Below are 21,206 nucleotides of genomic sequence, written 5' to 3' on the forward strand. Positions count from 1 at the left end.
TGTAACCTGGCAACACAAAACAGCCCAACGTTTATTAAACTGAGACTTCAGTGGGTTGCACAGATCTCAAAGTTCTTTAAAATTAGAATATTAAGTCAGGCTGTTGCAGTTTTGCATTTAAAATGATTCATACATGTCCACGCACGTATAAAGACTCAATATTTTCTTACTTTCCATCAAAGAAATGTAATTCCCTAAAATATCTTTGATTTCAGTGATTTGTTTGAAATACTTATAGAACACTTCATAAGCAGAGGGAAAATTTGTAGATGCTCTCTGCCCTGAGTGTGTCTGCACCAGGCGGGAGGACACGGAAGAACAGATGGCAGCTTCAGTAAAAACACGACTGAAGCAGGAGACTGCTAAAGTGCTGGTAAATGTTGAATTCTCTCTCTGCTGGCATAGTGGTTGTTTTGTTTTTTTTACACAAATGACGTGTCCACCTTGCATTGATGACGTAATAGGGGAATTAATTGGTGCTCAAAATTTCCTGGAGAAAGACTTAAAAAGTAAACACTTCCAGCTTTTAATATGATTCATAAATGTCGAACCAGGCTTTAATCTGCACTCTTAAATTGTGTAATTTTATTTGAAATACTCAGACTCAGTTTATCCCTGTAGGCTGCTGTTAAATTTCTACCTTACGTGAGCGCTGTCCGCACTAAGGACGTCCACGCATGGCTATTTAATTATTCTGAGCGGAGACGGGGGGCGGGAGCTGGGGGAGGGACGGTGGGGGGTTCATGCCCTGACAACCTGCTTCCCAGAGGACACGATGGCCTTTAAAAGAGTCTAAAGAACAGATGGTAGCCACTGAGGTGCATTATGGGGGTTGTAGTTTTTGAAACTTGGTCGAAATCACAGCGTATTATTTCTTTATCCTGTGTTTTCAGCTTTGGTTGATTCGCAGGTGTAGATTTTGGGCGGTGGGGGTGTTTGTCTCAGTATTTAGACGCATGAAGCAAATGAATCTACAGTTCATCTGCCCTGTGAACGAGGCAGAGGAATTACCGAGGAGACAAAGACTTTTTTCATGCGTGGATAAAGAAGCTTTCATCTTAATGCGGAAAATATGCAATAATTAATCAAATCAAGTGTCTGGCAATCACAGTTTCCTGGATCTTCCATAGATCTACACCTATGGGTGCAAAGGTAAATTTCACTATAAAAAAAAGCAAAAAGGATGAAGCAGGATGAATAGATCGTGCGGAGCTGCTGTGGACTCACTTTATTCAACACAAAATAAAAATGATGCTCTCCTTTGATTCACTCAGAAACATTCAGGATGTCCAAAACCAGCATCAAATAACTATGATTTTTTTTTCTTTTCATTTTTACACTTTGTGCTTCAAGGCAGATGTAGGACCAGTGAATTTTCCTCCTCCTTTGTGATGTTGTGAATGAGACCGTTCTTTCTTAAAGTCAGAAGTAACTTTTCTCATAACCCTTTTTTCCCCCCAGAGTTTATTTCATGTCTTTAAACATGTGCTGTTATCTCAGCTCTACCTGGGGGATATTTCTAATTTCAGAAATTAGTTAGAAATTAGAAATTACTGCATGTCAACCAATCTGCCCTGAAAGATAAACCTTTACTAGTCCCACACGTGGCAAACTTATTATTTTATGTTGTTAAATTTGTTTAAATCTTTTGAGTATTTGTTTGTCAGGTGGAAATCTATGTCCTGTTTGTAAAACAATTATTAATTGTGTCTAAAAATGAAATTTGTTCAGTATATTTACTTGTTTCTTATAAAATAATTAAAATGAAAACGGAAAAAAAACCCCTCTCAGTTCTAATAACATCTCCCGGAGCTGGTGGGACATCCGTGGGTCTCGGGCCCGGGGACACGAGGCCTGTAGGGCCTCTCTCCCTCGGTCATCCACAGAAACTCAGAGCAGCGGAGGGCGGGGCCGGGCGGGCCGAGCAGCCGCTGACTGACACAAATTAATCACAAGGTGGGAAATCAGAACAAGAAGTGCGGGGTTCGGCGTGTGCGGGACAAACACCGTGGACAAAGTGCGCGGGGCCTGCGGGCTCTGAGTCTGGACAGCCTCTTCGCCCCGTGAACGAGGCGACAAAATAAAGTCACGTGATCCAAAATGGGCAGTCCTCTGACGGTGCTGAAAAAAGCCATTTTCTGGCGCTGCTGCAAATTCTGTCCAAGTCCCAAATAACTGAGCCGCCCTGCGCCGCGAGGACGCGGACCCTCGGAGGAGAGACCAGGTAGGACCGCGCGTCGCGGATCGCTTTTGTTTATCGCGCTCATCGCGGCGCAGTTTGCGGAGGCGCAACGCGAGGCGCACGGTGTCACATTCGAGTCTCCCTTGTTCGCCTCCTGGTACAGCAGCCCTGTCAGTGGATTTAAGATGGCTGCTTTGTGTACCAGTGTGCTTTTCTGCGGCTCGGTGCCCCCCTCCGAGCCGCCGCTTTCGCCCCCGGTGCTGGGTTGAGGTGCGGGCTCGGACGGCGGAGCTCCGCGGGGAGGGGAAACGCTCTTTGTTGGGCTGGAGGAGATGAGCTGGTGCACGAGATGAGGCCACACAGGGGCGATCGAATAGCCCGCTGCCTGCCGTGTGCCCCTCACAGTCTGCGCTGAGCTGCTCGGCTCCTGCTCCCGGCTCGTCCCTGAACCCAGCACCGGGATTTGGGGTGGTTTCGTCGGGCTCCGTTTGTTGTGGTTTCGCGAGCCGCTGACGCGGTGCAGACAATGTGTGAGGGGATCCGGGCACAATGTGGGGGATGACCTGCAGTCTCCAGCAGTAAGCGCTCATAAAAAACCCCTCACGTTCTCTGCTTCTTCTGCAGATCAGCCCAGATGGATAAAATGCAGCCTAACCGGATCAAAATCACAGATCTGAACCCACACCTCACATGCCCTCTGTGCGCCGGCTACCTGATTGATGCTACTACCATCGTAGAGTGCCTGCACTCCTGTAAGTTCCTCACATGAATGCACCACCTTACATGCATGCACACCGTTTCCATCAGACCTCTGCTCATGATGATGTTGGAGGGAGGTGAACAGGCATGATGTTGAGCCACACACTCCACCTCAATTAGGCTTGTAGGAGGTCCACTTCAGGGACCACACTTGCGCAGCAGCACATGACTGCATCTTCTGGGTTGTGTTTAAACTGCTGGTGCTGGATGTTCACGTTAAACGTGGGCAAAGTTTCAAATGCCGGTCAAGGAATCCCTGTGAGCCAAAACACCAGGCAGACCTTTCTAATCTTGGATCTGTGTGATGTCACAGAGAGGGGATATCCCTAATATGGGCGCTCAGAACCCATCAGAGCCAATCTATGGAGAGCCATCAACTCCTTATTAATGCTGTTGTTCTGAAAATGGCTTCAAGTAGCTTCAATGAATAAGAGCAAATGGAGCTAAATGGCTAAAATAGGTTCTTACACCTGCTTCAAGAACACGGGTGGGAAGCCAGTTTCATTCAGAGAGCCGTACTTACTTAAATGATACAAAGGACTACACAGAGCTGAAGCACGGAGCGACACATTTACTAAACTCCACCAATTTGGTAGACATAAGGATAAGAATGAGTCCCACAACTTTCTGACAGACGACGTTGGTCACTCTGTGACCGTCTCGAGTACCATGACATAAAATAATCCACTGAAAAGCTGAATCAGTGTTTCTTTTTATTTATATTCACCATCTGAGTAATAGACTAGCCCTGGTTTAGGTTTTCTTCCTGAATGTTTGAGGCCGGATTAAGACAATGGGCTGGCCTCCTCTGGCCCTCGGGACTTATTTTGCTTTTGTAAAGCCCTCATTTTCTTTGTTTTTGTAAACGTGGTATCAGTTGTATTAATAAATTCAAATGACTGTCCCCTTTTAATTTTGCCTTTAAAAATACTCTCATCATACTAGATATTCAGTTCAGCTTTTATGCCGGCTCATGTTCCCTGGATGCTGTTTGTTTATAAGCAATAATTAAAACAGACATTAAAAAAGTAATTAAGAGGCTTCTGTGTGTGGATAAGAAGGAACTGCTTGTGGTGGTTGATGGTGATGCTATCAGGAGGCTGCTGCTCGCTTCGTGCCTCAAATCAAAATGGCAGATGCCATAAAGCTGCTCATGGTGCTGTGATGTCACAAAAATTTACAGAAAGGTATTTTACTGCAATCAAAACCCATAAAAGAAACTCTTGATCATTGTCCTTATTTCCACTATCACAGACATGAGAACCAGTGTTAAAACAAAAACCAAAGAAAAGCCGAAGCCACAAAATAAATATTTTGGCCTCCCATTCTGAAAGCTGGAGGAGTGGAAGGATGGGGACATTCTTTGACCGAGCTCTGGTTGCGAGCACACGGTTCCCACCCACCTGTGCAAGGGCAGCCAATCAGAAGAAAGATGACTGAAAGGGAGAGAAGCCAAATCGGCTTGTTTCAGACACAGGAATAACTGAGGGGTGCATGAAGGCTCAGAATAGATAGATGGGGATTATTATGAATTGTGATTCATGCAAAGCTGCTGTAGTAGAGTCAAAGAGTTAAACTATGAAGCAGAAATCTCTCGTTTCATTGTATGGCATTAAAAGCAGTCAAGAACCTGTGTTGACACCTTATCACTGAGTAAATAAATAAATAAATAAAGAGAACGCTATCGGCACCAAGGGGAAGCGTGTCCTGGTATAGAGTGTCAGCCTGTTGCTATGCAGAAAGCACGTAAGAAGAAACGGCATGAGCATCCAAACAAAATAATCATCATAAATTATAAAGTAAGGTGTGGATTGGCACATTTACCCAGTCCTTTAGTCTCATCAGGAAGTGACCCAAATCCAGGAAGTGACCCAGCAATGTCAGCATAGCAGCTTTAATAAGACCTCTCTTGAATTCTCCAGATAGTAAGGAAAGAAGCTTCAATGCGTCCTTTGTTCCTTCCTTTAGCAGAGGATACACCGGACCATCCTTTATGAAAGGGGAGGTGTTCACAGTTCATAGACGATGCACCATCCAACAAGCTGTCAGCGTGACTGACAGTCGCTGCAGAGCATCTATATAAGTTTATACGTTTATTTCCCATTTCCTGCCTTTACCCGCTGGTGCTAATCCTTGTTGAGGTGTTGCCTCACACGAAGTACATAGCTTTATATGAGCTCTATCAAACTAGTTTGATAGATGTCAAAGTGTGTTTAAGGTTCTGGATAATTAAGCTTCAATGCCTGTTGTCGTATCGCAGCCTTTCTAATTATCTTGAATGTTTTTTCTTTTTGTCTTTTGGCTGGCTGGAGGAAGTGATGGATGGAGTGATTTAGACACAGATGAGGAAAAGAAAGATTACTCTGAAATGTTTTATTTTGTTGGTTTTATGTTCTGTTTTTTGTTTTTTATAATGAAGTGATATTTTTCACTGGTGGCTCTGGTTTAGATGACCTGCATGAGGCAATGTGGTGAGAAAACAGGGGGAAGTGAGATGTGTGTTTTGTAGCAGCAGACATCCTCCATCAGGCTGGTTAGCAGTCCAGTGTGAGCGCAGATGGATTCACTGAGCATCCAGCTTCTGTTCCTGAGTCCTTCGCACCTTTGCTTGACCTCGTCACACTGAGGTCACGGAAACGGAGGCTGGACTGCATCCAAAGAAAGAACTCTGCAACAGTAACCACAGCAGGGAATTTTCCTTTGTTAATGAATTTTAGGGCAAAGTCTGCAAACATTTAAGCATATTTTCAAAATCAGATGTGACTGTTGAACCTGCACATTACATTTTAAAGTAAATTTAATTTAGATTATGCTTCAAAAGTGTTTCAAGATGGCTGTCGAGTGCCAAGATCTTTTATTTACTTTATCACGCACATACACCTGTGGAGATGTTGGGTTAATTTTGGGTGCTGTGGACACCACACACACACGCGCACACACACACACACACACACACACAGAGTTCTATGTTTTTAAGTGCTTTTTCACTCGAGCACACGAAGGACACTTCTGTATGCAGACTGAAGGAGTCGTGGATTGAACCACAGACCCATGGGGCCTGTTCAATCTCCTGAGCCTTAGCTGTTAAAGAGGCCTCTAATGACACAAAAAACCCTTTAAAATAGACAAACGCATAAAAGAAACGACATTACTAAAACCTGACTGTATGCTTTGCACCAAGTCTTCATCCTGAGGGTAAAGGTTTGTATTGAGAGGAGGAGAGATGTTCTGGACTTTCTGCTGCTCGTCTCCTAACAGCTTGTCCTCTCTCCACACGTAGTTTGTAAAACATGCATCGTTGCCTTCCTCGAGACAAATAAGTTCTGTCCTCGATGTGACGTCCAGGTCCACAAGACGTGTCCACAGCTCAGCATCAGGTAATCCAGTCTGCTTCATGTCATTTTTTTTCCCTAACCTCTCCAAATTCATGATGTTTCATATCTGACATGAATGTTTTGTTTTCTGTTTTTCATTCCAGAGCAGACAAAACTCTGCAAGATATTGTTTATAAGCTCGTTCCGGGGTTATTCAAAGGTAATGACCACAGTTTTGGGAGGCAGTGAAGGCTTAGTCATATCTTTGTCATAGATTTCAGTTTCACGATGCGTGTGGCTTTCCCGCAGATGAGATGAAACGGAGGCGGGACTTCTACGCAGAGAATCGTGTGCTGGAACCGGGGGAAGTGGTGGAGACGTTCAACATAGCAGAGGATGAAATTATCAGTCTGTCCATACAGTTCTACGAGAGGAACAAGTGAGTCAGTCATTTCCTTCTTATTTTTATTTTACTCGAGAATAAGAGCGAGAACCGTTAATCTGTGGTCTGTCCCACTGAAAGTTACTGCTGAGAGAACAGCGAGTCCGCCTGCGTGTGTCTTATTTACCCATTTATGTGCATGTATAGATGGAGAAGATTTACTTTATCCTCAAATTTTGTCAATTATTTTGTTACAGCAGCCAAAAGTTGGAAAAACAACTTGGCTCAATAAAACCATAGATTAAAAAAAAAAATCTATCTAGATAGAGATTTATATCACTTATTAAATATTATAATTCATGTATAATGGGCAGCATAGTAAGCAAAATCTTCCTTTAATGAGATAAATGAGAAAAGCCTGTGAGTGGTGCAGAGGGCGTTTCAGGTCATTTGTTATCTATGGGTATGCACAGTCATTTGGATGAGCTCTGTGTCAGCTGAATCTAAACAGTGTGTTGATTCAAACTGAAATCAAGCACCAATGAAGGAGGAAAATTCCCCCAGCAACTCATATGGACTCATTCAGACAGCTGCGAGTTCAATATTCAGGCCACACAATCGGTCTTTCCAAGTAGCCAGACCAGAATTCCACCGCTCTCCTTCACAAACGATACATTCCCTCCACATTCCACCTTACTGCTCAAATTAATGTCTGTTTGCTCAGAAGTCCCAAAACCAGGTACGGTCAGATCCCGGGCAGTGCAGGCTCAGCTACGTTTCACTGCAACCGAGCGGTTCTTTTTGTCCAAACACCTCATGTTCTCCACGATGACAGCTGGAAGAAATGGTTTATATTTCCTCATCTAAGCTTTCCATTTAGCTGTAGCTCTGAAATCCTGTCCCCTGCTCTGTAGCTCCTCCAGGGTTGCAGGCCTCGCTCCGATCAGCGCAGTCAGCTGAAGACTCTCCATTGCTGAGAGCGTAAAAAGAAGGAAAACCACACGTAGGCATCAAAACCTGATTTGACAAGACCTTTAAAACAACAAGTAGTCATTTCACCTTTATGTAAAACACAATCTACCACAAAATGTGACTTTCTGTGAATAAAGAAATAAAATGAGTTGAGTGAACAGCACAATGCAAACGGTTACGTAAAAGTCCTTAAAATACTTTAAATACTGTAAATACTAATGCAGTATTTATATGAATCGCACAGGTGTTAGTTAATATTAAAATAACAATATTATCAGAACAGTTTGGGTTTTTTTGTCACTTCAGTGTGTTTGTAACTGGAAGCTTTTGATCATGAAGCGAGCAGAGGAAGCTTCCAGCCGGGTCCCACGTTGTCCAGGCACAATTAATCTGCAGCTCTACGTGGAGTTTTGTTTTTGTTCCACCAGCTGCAATCTGATTCCTGCAAAAAACTCTTAAATATCATTAAAATGTAAAGAAATTTAATTATTGTTTAACTGCTTTTTAATTTCCCCCTGCAGAAATAATGAGAGGCAGCATTCAGAGATGGAAGGAGACAAGGTAAAGCAAAGATGTTTAAAAGCGGCAGCTGAAGTTAGCCGGTGTAATTATGGTTTTCTGGTCCTCATCCTGGATTAATGCATCCCTCTCTGCTCTTCTTTGTTCTCAGTCCAACGGTAAACGCTTCCTGCAGTGCCCGGCAGCCATGTCCGTCATGCACTTAGCGAAGTTCCTCCGCAGCAAGATGGATATACCCAACAACTATCGGGTAATTGGACACACCGCAGCCCCGCACAGTAACGTTTGCAGTATCGATTCTGCAGAAAACTTCAAGGCTGAGGTGCAAAAATATAAACGGCTTGTTGTTCCACAGCAGCTGCTACAACGGCGAGGTCATATTGGGTTGCATTTGTGGGCTATAAAAGAGTTCTGGCAATCATCGCGCTGATATGTGAGCTTTCAGTGCAACGTGATAACGAGCAGACGCTTACCTGAAGTGACACTGCTCTGAAAACTGCAAAATCATTAATGCCACTTTCATTTTTTATGGAAGCAGTAGATCAAATGAAGTCAAAGGAAACCCACAAGAGAATTACAACCCAGCTTCACAGATTCACCTTTTTTTTTCGGGGGGGGGGGCCCTGATTAGAACCACTATAAGCTTCCTTTCCAGAAGTGTTAGTGAACACTCAGCCCAAAGTGTCGGCCGCAGCTCGCTGCAAGGCTGTGAAGGTGCTGCAGGTGGGCTGCAACAAGTAATTCTTAAATCTTTCCACATGTATGTAGATCCCTTAGCTCAGATTAGCACAGCGTATCTGGCTATTCAGAGTCCTGCTTTATAGGTGTGGAGAAGGAGTTGTTCCTCACTTGTGTGGGTTTAGTATTCCAGGTATGTGCCACTTGATATTAAAGTCAGGCGGCTTAGAAGAAATTTTTAAAAACACATTTTCTCCACAAAAAGCTGTTTTGATTTCTGCTTGAAGAGGAAGATGAGCCAGTCTGAAGGATTTCACACACAAGTCAAATATGTGTAACTTAATCCTGTTTCTATGAAATGGTATGTGATTAAAACTGTACAGCGATGTGGAAAAACAAAGCTGCGCCTCAACCTCTTTGTTTTCAGAAACACGGGTGAAGGAAACCGTCAGGAGCATAAACTGGCCTTGAAGCTAGACAGAGATTCACGTAAAGCTTGGAGAAGAGAATCTTGCTCGTCTGTTTAAAAATTTATTTAAACAGATTTATTTTATTTGTACGCAGTGAAACAAACCTTTCGCCGTGATCGTTTCTGTCGGTACAAACTTCAAACAGATCGGCTGGCAGGGGATGTTTTCTCCCGCTAACGTGTTAAATGGGTTTCATGGTGTGTTACAGGTGGAGGTGCTGTATGGGGACGAACCCTTAAAGGACTACTACACACTAATGGATATCGCTTACTTCTACGAGTGGAGACGAGTGAGTGAAACCTTTCATGTCTTTGACTTTGAAACAAACATCAGCAGCTTGAAATGAGGAGAGTACAAAATTTATTTTATTTTTTTAAGGGTCTGTTTGGATTCAATCAATATATATATATATATATTTAAAAAATGCATTTAGGCATGTGGACATGGTCGAGACAGTCTGCTGAAATACAACTCGAGTATCAGGATATGGAGGAAAGCTGATTTAAGTGACTTTGGATGTGTTGTGGTTGTTGGTGCCAGGTGGGCTGGTCTGATCTTCTAGAATTTCCCCTCCCAACTATCTCTAGGGTTTACTGAGAATGGTCTGAAAAACAGAAAATCCCAGCAGTTGTCTGACCTGTGGCTTTAACGGGGTGTTTTTGCCCAGAGGAGAATAAGCAGAACTGGGAAAAAAAAAAAAAAAAATTCCCAGAGGTAACCGAAGCCGTTGTATCCACTGTCCTCGCTTCAAAGTCACCAGACTTGTTTTGTTAATCTGGGACTTTTTGGTTTGAACAAATCCTCACTCACTTTTACTAACTACTTTTACTCCCCTGTCCCGTGAGGTAAAGATCTTGACTCCAAAGGTGTCTGGTGATTTGAGGAGAGGACTATACCCGACTGTAAGGGAAAAATTGTAAAAATGTTTTAAATGTAGTTTAAATTGTATGCATTAATCTTACAATTTAAACAAGTCTGCCTCTCCCAACAAAGGGCTGTGCCGACTGCCGTCTGTAATAACCGACTCTACCAAAGAGTACCTCGCATAATCCCATTTCAAAAAAATCCAAGTAAATCCTTTGAGAAATTAAAAAAATGAGGCAGACTAAAGTCTGATGTGATGGATTACTCTCCTGAATAAACTTCAAGTCCTTACAGGTTGAACTGGTGTAAACTGTAAAGTAAAACCAGGAACTGCTGGGAAGGAAACGGAGACGCTCCTAAAAGAACAAGCTCAAACAGGACGTATGACTGTGTGGTCTTCATCAGGCCGACGTTGTTAAAAACATGCCAGAGTCAGAGGGACAGCTTGGGTCGAGTGGTTTGGAGAGAAAGTTAGAGAGGCAAGGCTGAGTTGGTTTGGACATGTCCAGAGGAGGGCTGGGCAAAGGATGCTGAAGATGGAGCTTCCCAGGAGCAGGGAAAGAGTAAGAGCACAGAGAAGATTCATGGATGGAGGGCATGCAAAGGGGAGGGATCAGGCCAGATGGAGGGAGATGATCTGCTGTAGCGACGCCCGAGGCGAAGCTTTTTCCAGCTACAGCAACAGTTTACTACAGAAATAAGTATTTTAATTATTCTGACCTTCTATTACTTTCATCAGATCCAGTGAAATCTGACTGAGCTGTTTTCAAACGCATATCGCAGCCCTCCACACTTCAAGACTTGCTCGCATCAAACGTTTCAGCCACCAGTTTCCCTGGTGGGGTCACAAAGCGAGCAGACACCCTCTCGTTTCCAGTAGAGAGGAATGTCCGAACTTCCGAACTTCTCCTTCAGGGTTTATTTTCCCGCACAAAATGTTTTGGTGTTCTCAGAAAGAAATGATCACTTGATGACCTTATCGAACACAGCAACAGCATCCAGATTGAAAATTGCAACATCGCAAAAGACAGACTTCAATTAGAGATTTGTTCTATTATGTCTTTAATAACTGTGAAACCTGCATCTCAGTTAGCATGGTTTATCCTGCTTTTCACTGTAACTAGGACCATCATTTACAAAGTGACCTTTATGATGATCTTTAAGACTGTAAAGTCTTCAGCAAAGTGTTTCCAGAGGTAGCAAACATCTTTTTGCAACTACAGATATCACCCCCTGCTGGACATTAGAAAGAATGACAATCTGAGGCTTTTTTATATTGACATCACTGTCTTTGAATCCAGAAGCTGTGTACATCTTTTATATACAGTCTGTAATTGTAGGCCGGAATATACAACAGTAATTTATCTGTTGTGTTGTCCGTTATGTTGTGAGCAGCCGGGTGAAGCATTGCTTTGAATTTATCTTTGAAATGATCAGATCACTCAGTCCTCTGCTAATGGAGGTAATAAAAGATGCACCTTTTTTTTTTTTTTTTTTTTTTTTTTTTTTGGTTAGCAGTTTGAGGATTTGAACAGCTTTTATTTCAGCTGCCATGTCATTGACCCTGTCCTAAACAAAAGTGCTGCCTAAATTAGCAGAGTAGCTGTTGGGTTCCTAGCTATTATTGTACGTGTGGGACTAGTTTGAAAATGGACTCTGTGTTTTTAAGGGATTTGTTAAGGAAAATCCCACTCCTGTAAACACGTTTTCCCTCTGTCTCTCTGCGTCCGTGCAGACTGGACCCATCCCTCTGCAGTATCTGGTCAAACCCACCCGGAAGCGCAGGAGGCCGTCCCAGTCTGCTGCCCAGGGCCACTCCGATGGCGTCAACACCAGCCCGACGTCGGAGAGCGACTCTCAGAGCGACAAAGTCCACAGTCCCGCTGCCGCTCAGCCGGCCCGAGCCTCCTCTCAGTCCAGCCCGGCGTCCCACAACCTCTCTCCCGCCATCCAAAGCTCCAACGGTACAACTGTGTCCAACAACGCTCAGCGACACGCCCTCTCCTCCAAACAGGCCGCTCGCAAGGTGACTGTCAACGGCACGAGCTCCGGGGCCGGCAAAGAGGAGGCGAGGGGCGGGGACAAAAGCGGCCTGCCTCCCACGACCTAACGCGCGCGCACACAGCGGCGAGGAGGACACTGTTTGAATTGCTTCCTTGTTTCTTTGTGCAGAGCAAAGAGAGCTCGGGCCTTCGTCCTTCTGGAAATGCGGGAGGCAGATTTGTGTTATCTTCCAGCAGGACAGACTGAAACGTGCAGCCAAATAGACACTTGTATGTATGTGCGTGTGCGTGTGCGTGCGTGTTTATGTGTGTTAGACTAGAACAGTGCACACATACAAACTGTACAGTATGTATCAAATGTGAGCATGTGTGCGTACATATGTATAAACTTATCTTTTATACAAGATATTGTAATCGTTTTGTATTGTACACGCAGTGGGTCTGTTTCATTTCCATAAGCATCGATTTGGCCTCCGTGAAACTTGAGACAAAATGCTGAAAGGCATTGCAGTGCGGCTCACTGCTGAAGCTGGATGTAAAGACGAGGAAGAGAAACTCTTGCTTTAAACAGTCAGACGTGTTAATAACTGCTGTATAAGTGTCCAGTATAAGCAACGGCTCATCAGGTAACACATGCTCATTAAACTGTTGATGCACTTTGTTACGGTCACTTCACACAAACCGACGAGTATTTTCCCGACAGGAGAAGCATTTATATTTACAGAAGCACTACCAAGCTGTTTGTCAGCGTTCTTTCCTTCATGGCAGTCGAAGAACTCAAAAGGGATTTTTGAATATTTGGCCATGTATGTTGTAGTTCCATGCATTTCAAGCATTCCTTTTATTTTTTTTTCTTCTTTCCGTTCAACAATGATGCGTTTTTTTTTTTTTCAATTACAAAAAAGCAGCCATATGTGCATGTTTTAGGTCAATAAAATGTTTACTTACTAGGTTTTTCTGACCCGAGTGTCCTGTTTATGATCCAAACAAATGTTTGCTTGACATCCATCCCGCCGACTCGTTCTCATCATCCTCCTGAGAAGAATGAGACCGCCTTCCTTCATTTTAACGTGGTGTGAATTAAATGTTTGGCACAGCTGCATCATAAACAACTACAGCTGTATTTTATAATCTGAGATGTAACAGTGCTCATTACATTTTTTTTTTTTTTTCAAAATATTTAGGGCGACTTCTAATTAAATTAACAACATGGTGCAAAGTGGCAGGACAGTTTTTTTGTTTTGTTTGCTGTATTTAATCATTGCTTTGAATGAAGGTCCTTTCTGTGTCTGAGTGGGTTCTCTGGCTTCCTCCCACAGTCAGAGACGAGCAGGCAGTGGGGTTAGGCTCATTGGTGATTATAAATTTCCCACAGGTGTGAATGTGAGTGTGAAGTCTCGTTGTGTTAACCCTGAGGTTAACAGGAGAAGACGAATGGATGGATGGACAGCTGAGGAAATGAAAGCAACACTCGATCACCTCAGTATAACACAAGGTCAGTTACACTTCAGGAACGCCAGTCTGTCCAGTTAGGAAGGATCAACTTTTGTGAGTCTTTGTCACTATTGGTAGCAGGAGACAATGTCTGGGCATGCTCCTGGATGGACAGTGCTATTTGGTAGCATCAGATGCATAATATCTGAGAGGTACTCAGATTCAGGGCTGGGGACCTGATACCATTCTCCTGGAGTCTGATAGTCTGGTCAGAAACGTGTATGAGCAGCTCACTGTAGGCCACTTTGTAAAGCTCTGGTAGTGCTCCTCGTGAGCAGATACCAGTCCTGCTGCTGGGTTGAAGCTCTTCTACATCGCTCCTCGCACCTGTTTACTGGCATCTCCTTCATTGTCTTGAAACTGTGCTGGAGACACAGCAAACCCTGTGATGGCTCGTATAGATGTGCTATCATGGAGCAGCTGGAAAACCTGTGCAACCTGAATTGAGTGCAGGTACTGTCTCATGCTACAATTAGTGAGGACCCTAGCAAAATGCAAAACCAGAGAAAAATTAGGATGGATAATCAGACAGCAGTGATCTGTGAACCTTAAGTGGCTCATCTTGTTCTTGCCTCTTCAGTGCACCTTTTTGGAATGTGTTCACAGAGGTTTCGGCTTCCTAACTGGAGAAACTGATATCCTGAAGGGGCAGGACATGGGGCCAGAGCTGCTTTAGCAGAAGTCCCGTTAAACAGATTTCCCAGCTAGATCCATGAGAATGACATTTGTATTAGTATTTAAAACCATTACAAAGACAACAGCTCAGAGTACAGACTGCCCTGTTTATTTTTACTTTACATACACGCACCATTCAAAAGTTCAGTGGAAAGAAGAGAGTGACTTGTCTCTGTGGAGTGAGCAGTGTGGGCTAATGACTGTCACAGCCTGCCACCAACTCTAATTTCATCTCATGGATACAAAACTTGAGCTTCAAAATCAAGGTCAGCATAACACTGCATCCCAACTTCTTCATGGAGTGCCTGCCGGGTTGTTTGCCGCCGGAATCTTAACATTTGGCCTTCGACTTTAATACTATAGGCTCAATACCCTGAGTATAAACTGCTCTCTGTTGTCGTACCGTAAAGTCATCCTAATGTGACTGCAACAGTGTCTTTGTCATGAATGTCAAATCACTGATGAAAACACTGACAGGAAACACACACCCCTCCACACTCAGGACTCTGCTGGTTCGTGTAGCGGAGCAGACGCAATGAAGTCCTGCTTGTGCGTGCCGTCGCAGTAGGGCGGGTTGCTGGTGTGTTTGCATCCACACAACCAAACTGTGGCGTCTTTCTCTGGGACGAAGCGAAGCGGGGAGAGGCCCTGGGCTCGGGTTTTGTGGCTTCCATCGCAGAAAGGCTGAAAGAAATCAAGAATCAAACCACAAATAATGCTGGAACGCTCATTTAAACAAGAAACAATGTGTAAAACTACTGTAAATACAAGTTTTTAATGTTTATATGCTACAGAAGAAAAACTTTCAGCATTATAAATGCATCAGATCATTTCAGAATTATGAAACCAATAGATCTGAAAATAATCTGAAACTTTACTCTTTAAAATGTTATAATTTAGTTTTTCTTAATTTGTTAAACAAAAAACAAAACTTTATAAAACAAAGCAACATTTATGTTTACGATGCTGAGATAGTGACTGAATAAAACACCCATGAAGCTGCCATAGGCTCCAACGTGAAACCTGAATTTGACCAACAAAGGAAAGCGAATGATTGTGTAGGGCAGGAGTGTCCAACTCCAGTCCTCAAGAGCTACTGTCTTGTAGCTTTTAGATGCATCCCTACTCCAACAAAGCTGGATCAAATGATTGGATTATCTCTTCAGCATGCCATCAAGGTTGGCAACGGCCTGGTAACAAGCCATTCATTTGATTCAGGTGTGTCGGAACAAGGATGCATCTCAAAGCTGCAGGACGGCAGCTCTCGAGGCCTGGGGCCTGTTCTTCGTACCTCGCTAAGCAAGTTAGCCGGATTTGAATGTTAACGATTTGGCGTGATCTTGGATCGTTCGGTTCTCCGAAGCTCATCTGGGGCTTGCTGTCATAGCAACAGAGCCGTAAAAGTAAGCCTGCTCGGGAGCAGGTTTACTTTATGTAAACAGGATTAGAATCATGCCTCTCAGGTATGTCCGCTGCAGTTATATGAAAGCAAGAGCGATATTTCGCCACTGTTTTACCATAAATAAATATTATCAATGTAACTAAAGATAATGTATTTGATTCTTTCATTGATTTCATACAGATACATACAGGTCATTTCCGAAAAAAAGGGAAATGTACTATTAATCATTCTATTACATGTAGTAGATCATGTCAGATGTAATTCATAATTTAGAGTAGTAATAGTAAATTACTACGTGCAATCAAGATGAGAGACCACGGCTAAAAAAGCGAAGGTGGATTTGGGAAGTCTGTCGCAGCCATGTCCTGTCCGTTTGTACGCGAGCAAGGAAGGTGCAAGATTGATAAGGAGAGTTTACAGAATTTAGCGTATATTGCGGGATAGACGGGATCCTTCAGCTCGGCGCGACGGTGTGCTCATAGAGAGATATCGATTCTCCGTGAGGTTATTATTTACTTTCTCTCTCTCTCTCTCTCTCTCTCTCTCTCTCTCTCTCTCTCTCTCTCTCTCTCTCTCTCTCTCAAATATATATATATATATATATATATATATATATATACTACTGTACTGTATATACTTACTCCCGACTTACTGTGCATGCTTCAGTCACCCTTGCATGGGAACAGGTAAAAGTGATGGAGTGTTATTCAAACTACACACATAAAAACCCACAATGTCAATAAATGTCACAGTACAAAAAGGGGTGTGACGAGGGGTGCAGGACCACCACCTGTCTTTATTTGCTCTGCCCTTTTCTTGGTTGCTGTTATAAACAAACAGATTATTCCAGGGTCTCTTGTCATAGACTAAAAGCAATATAAGTGATAAATATTACCATTCTGTAGAATATTCTTATATTTCACTTTTACTTTTTCCCATGTTCTAGTGGGTCCTGTTGTGGCTCTAATGTGAAAGAGGATATGATGTAATATAATATAATGTGGAATGAAATAATATCACATGATATAATGTAATATCATGGATCACTTACGAGTTTAATTTGTCAGCAACTTTCTGCCAGCCCTCTCCTTGCTTTTGCAGCCTTTGCAGTGTTCCCCTGCGTTTTAATTAAACTCTGAAACTCCTGATATCCCTCAATCAAGAGTTCTTGGTCTGCTGCCGTGAGATACTGCGCGCGCTCCTTCGACATCTTCGCCGACCAATCACAGGGTTGCCGATCAATGTTTCTACTATCGATGCGTAGCCCCTTTTAAGCCACCCAGTGATCTCAGATTACTTCAGCCAGCTATACTAATCGTCAACAACAGGTGCGTTCGGACAACCGGATTAGCGAGCTCACGGTTAGCGCGATGATTTGATCTTGGATGTGTCATTTGATCTTGGATGTAGTAAGCGAGGTACGAAGAACATCCCCCTGGAGTTGGACACCCCTGGTGTAGGGATTCACCTGCTTCCTGCTGTGCCCACAGGTGCACCACGAGTAATGCTTCCCACCAACCAGCTCCGCCTTGAAAGGCTTCTTAGCTGGGATGACCGGTTCAGGAGGACGTGTGGACAGCTTGACCTGAGGAAGAGGCAAACTTCTTTTAAAATATATTCAGTGGCCAGTTTATTAGGAATACCATCTAATGTGGTGGGGGCTTGATTTTCACTGTGTCTCTGTGTGTATGTTAGTTTGTTTCCTCCTCATCAGCCTTGGGTTCAGCTATCCTTCCTGGGTACATTTATGCATTCACACACATAAAATCTCCACTTACATAAACAAGCAAGCTCTCATACTGATATTACTGAAGTTCATAGAAGGCTACGGGCCTGGAGGGTACTTACAATACTGCTCAAAATTCATATTAAACCTACAGTTCCCCACGTGATTTCTTCTATGTTAGTTTAAGAAGGCCTGTAGACTAATTAAAATCTAACCAATGAGGCCTCTAACCTCCATTAAAGCAGCTGGAGGAGCTGCGATGTCAAACATCTGTTTTCTATTTCCAGTTTGGGGAAAATAAAAATACAAACTTGGCTCGTGCGTGAGTTGGTTAGCTTAAATGTGGTACAGTTTCTCCAGTGCATTACTTTTTATGTGTGTGAAAACAAATGGCCCATTAACAGTGCAGCAGCAGTCTGCATCACATTTACAGAGGCTAACATGTGCAGCGGTTACCTTGGAGGCTGCCGTAGCGGCTAACCAAGGGTGCCTGAAGGTGAAACTGATCCATTTGGGCTCTAATTTGGACACCACCGTGTTCATGTTTCCTCTGACAGCTGAAGGAAGATCAGCTTCTGACACCAGCTGACCAGCAACGAGATTTAAGAATCACGCGAGAAGCGACAAACGTTGGAAACAAGTACCGCAAGCAAGGAGAGTCAAACGGAGACAGAAAAGCAAGAGACGCATGATAGCTAACTGAAGCTGCTAGCGTCCTCAACAGTCACGTGTTAGTAGCTCAACCAATCACCGGGCACATGTCGGAGAACGGCAGACTGAATGGAACTGATTTGGACTTGGACATATGGAGGACCAAAATTGAAGTATAATGTATAGATTTATACATTATTTTACCAATATTTATAAGTCACAAGCTTTGAAAATATGAGATATGCTGTAAGTATGTAGCAAAATTTTACAAACAGCAGAGAATAGAATGTATTTTTTACTCTCTTGAATGAAATCCTTCTGTGATTCAATGAAACACAGAAAAAGATGAAATACGACAATAACACACAACTACATTTCTTTAGGGACGCAAGAAAGAGGCTAACAAAATTTAATTTATAATATCAATTTACTCTATATATGAAATAAAGACTTTAAAAAATACATGCTACTATTAATAAATTGCTGTCCCATTTTTGTCTGTGAAGGTTCTCAGTCATCCAGGTCATCGTAGTCAAAGGAGCTTGCAAAGAAAAGCGTCTGGACTTCTTTAGGTTGCTTGAAGACGTTTCACCTCTCATCCGAGAAGCTTCTTCAGTTCTAAGGTCAAATGGTGGAGACTCCCAGATTTAAACCCAGTGGGAGTATCCCCCCAAAGAGGGACAAAAGGACCCCCTGATGAGCCTCTGATCCAAGGTGTGAAAATGGGTGTGGGTCCCAATCAGCCAGGGTTTCGATGAGCTCATTGTGAAACCTGGCCCCACCTTATCATGCGATTTCCTGAGGTCAGATGGCCCAGGATGTGAGTGGGCGTTAAGGCGTCTGGGGAGGGAACTCAAAACTGGATTATAGATGGCAGACAGTTGGTGTCGTAAACCACCGCCTCTGTTCAAAGACGGTCGCTCACAGTGGACATAGATGGCTTCTTTCACTCCTTTCAAACCATCTGTCCTCTCTGTCCAAAATGTGAACATTGGCATCCTTGAAAGAGTGTCCTTTATCCTTAAGATGCAGATGGACTGCTGAGTCTTGTCCAGTTTTGAGTTCCCTCCCCAGACGCCTTAACACCCACTCACACCCTGGGCCATCTGACCTCAGGAAATCGCATGATAAGGTGGGGCCAGGTTTCACAATGAGCTCACCCGAAACCCTGGCTGATTGGGACCCACACCCGTTTTCACATCTTGGCTCAGGGGATTAGAGGATCATCGGGGGTCCTTTGTCCCTCTTTGGGGGGATACTCCCACTGGGTTTAAATCTGGGACTCTCGGCCATTTGACCTTAGAACTGAAGAAGCTTCTCGGATGAGAGGTGAAACGTCTTCAAGCAACTTAAAGAAGTCCAGATGCTTTTCTTTGCAAGCTCCTTTGACCTGTCCCATTTTTCTTTCACTATTTTTTCTTTTAATTTTTTAAGTACATGTCAAAAGCAAACTAGACAATCTAAAATTAAACTAATAGTAATACCAATAATTATAAAATAATACCAAATATTTGAAAATGTCAGATAAAATAAATAGTTTGCAAAATATAGTTCAGCAGATCATGTAAAGAAACTTTTCATGAAATACACAATTGTGTCAAAACCTGGAGCTGAACAGCAACTAATCTGTTTCTAAACTAAACTTTTTAAAACTATTCCTACAGAGATGCAGCTTCAGATTCCAGAAGATAGCTTATTGAAATACAGTTTCAATAAACTCAAAAGCCTCTGCACAGGTTAAGCCTTAACAAACGACTTAAACACAAGTGCCATACACAGAAAGGCCTTCAGGGGGCACAGGTACAATATCAACACACACACACACACACACACACACACACACACACACACACACACACACACACACACACACACACACACACACACACACACACCTCTTAGACAAATACTGATCACTCGCGCTCTAAACAACCTGTGTTGTGAGACAAATGTGAAATTTCTAAAATATATGAAGTGTCTATGTGACCAAAAGTAATATCTATTAGTACTGTATGAGTGATATTTCCATGTTTAATAAGGTTTACTATGAGATAACTTTCCTTTGGCTGAACTGGTCTAACACAATGATTAACTGAAGATTATGGAGTAAATCATAATAATGATACTCTTCACATATAATATCTCAAATAAAATGGGTCAGAGGGCAAAATATTAACGATTAGACTTTCCACACAAAATACTTCAGAGTGCAGGTCAAAGTGGATATACTCAAAATATTCAACAAAGCTTTAGATAGAATAAACAAGGCTGACTGATTATGATTATTTTCTTATTTTGAGGATTAGCTCAAAGGCAAAGCAGATAAATAGAATATATCTGCCTTTTTCAAAATTATTTCATAGTGTCAGATTTCATATGAAACTAAACAAGCAAATTATCATATTTATCAAGTTTATTGCATTTGACCTCAAATAACAACACAGAAATAGTATTTAACATAGAATGCTGTTTCTATCTGACAAAAGCAGGGGTGGATCTAGAGAAATTTTCTTAGGGTGGCATGGAACTCAAATGGGGTGGCAAAATCAAAACCTCTTTAAACCCCCAAAAAAAAAAAACACATGCCGATTCAAATGCAGTAAGTATATACGCGTTTTATATAAATATAGTCTTAATTATTTTCTGTACCCCACATGATTAAACATTTCAGTTACATAAAACGTGATTTTATGTACTGTATAACCTTTATAATAAATAAATAAATAGATTTATAAATATATTGCTACACCACATATACAGACAAGTCTAACTTAAATCAAATTGTTACATGCTTAACTTTTACAATTTTCTGCTCTATGGGCTGGATCATTTGCTAATGGTGGTGGTGGGGGGGAACACTATGCATTGCATTCAGTTTTAGAATAGCATTAACACTTTGAGCCTAGCTATCTTATCTCTTAATAAACAACACTGTCATATGCAAAACTAGGGTGGCACTATGGGTGGCAAGAGATCATTTTAGGGTGGCACATGCCACCCCATGTCTTCTTGATCCACCCCTGGACAAAAGCAGTAAAAAAAAAAAAAAAAAAAAAAAAAAAGCAGTGGTGAAGTTGGTGATTGTGATTGGCCAGTTCGATGAGTAATCCAGTGG

General features: G+C 42.6%; 2 protein-coding genes and 1 long non-coding RNA gene across 3 annotated transcripts; 1 reads left to right on the top strand and 2 right to left on the bottom strand.

Moving 5' to 3' along the window:
* Positions 1 to 1,960: 1,960 nt before the first annotated feature.
* Positions 1,961 to 13,366, top strand: LOC116320249 (polycomb group RING finger protein 2). Its single transcript, XM_031739813.2, has 9 exons — positions 1,961 to 2,224; positions 2,807 to 2,934; positions 6,222 to 6,318; positions 6,420 to 6,475; positions 6,565 to 6,694; positions 8,131 to 8,170; positions 8,280 to 8,378; positions 9,485 to 9,565; positions 11,876 to 13,366. Exons 2-9 carry the CDS (start codon positions 2,817 to 2,819, stop codon positions 12,248 to 12,250), a joined length of 996 nt encoding a protein of 331 aa, XP_031595673.1. The 5' UTR covers positions 1,961 to 2,224; positions 2,807 to 2,816; the 3' UTR covers positions 12,251 to 13,366.
* On the bottom strand, positions 2,941 to 12,036 carry LOC120440688. Its single transcript, XR_005613451.1, has 3 exons — positions 11,914 to 12,036; positions 7,451 to 7,610; positions 2,941 to 5,609 (listed from the first exon to the last, which is right to left on the bottom strand). It is a non-coding gene; the product is annotated as an uncharacterized LOC120440688 (long non-coding RNA).
* Positions 13,367 to 14,399: 1,033 nt separating the features above from the next.
* LOC116320257 (CDGSH iron-sulfur domain-containing protein 3, mitochondrial) lies at positions 14,400 to 18,487 on the bottom strand. The gene is made up of 3 exons (XM_031739819.2): positions 17,897 to 18,487; positions 17,183 to 17,299; positions 14,400 to 14,996 (listed from the first exon to the last, which is right to left on the bottom strand). The coding sequence occupies exons 1-3, from the start codon at positions 17,981 to 17,983 to the stop codon at positions 14,811 to 14,813; spliced, it is 390 nt and encodes a 129-aa protein (XP_031595679.1). The 5' UTR covers positions 17,984 to 18,487; the 3' UTR covers positions 14,400 to 14,810.
* Positions 18,488 to 21,206: the final 2,719 nt, after the last annotated feature.

This window comes from Oreochromis aureus, linkage group 6 (assembly GCF_013358895.1).
Source record: "Oreochromis aureus strain Israel breed Guangdong linkage group 6, ZZ_aureus, whole genome shotgun sequence".
NCBI lineage: Eukaryota > Metazoa > Chordata > Actinopteri > Cichliformes > Cichlidae > Oreochromis > Oreochromis aureus.

What these genes read in the sequence shown, in the direction of transcription:
- LOC116320249 (XM_031739813.2), top strand. Translation starts at nt 2,817, where the DNA reads ATGGATAAAATGCAGCCTAACCGGATCAAAATCACAGATCTGAACCCA. An exon ending in CGTTCCGGGGTTATTCAAAG is followed by an intron (nt 6,476 to 6,564) that starts GTAATGACCACA and finishes GCTTTCCCGCAG; the next exon opens with ATGAGATGAAACGGAGGCGG. An exon ending in CAGAGATGGAAGGAGACAAG is followed by an intron (nt 8,171 to 8,279) that starts GTAAAGCAAAGA and finishes CTTTGTTCTCAG; the next exon opens with TCCAACGGTAAACGCTTCCT.
- LOC116320257 (XM_031739819.2), bottom strand. Translation starts at nt 17,983, where the DNA reads ATGAACACGGTGGTGTCCAAATTAGAGCCCAAATGGATCAGTTTCACC. An exon ending in CCGCTACGGCAGCCTCCAAG is followed by an intron (nt 17,300 to 17,896) that starts GTAACCGCTGCA and finishes CCTCTTCCTCAG; the next exon opens with GTCAAGCTGTCCACACGTCC. An exon ending in GTGGGCACAGCAGGAAGCAG is followed by an intron (nt 14,997 to 17,182) that starts GTGAATCCCTAC and finishes GATTTCTTTCAG; the next exon opens with CCTTTCTGCGATGGAAGCCA.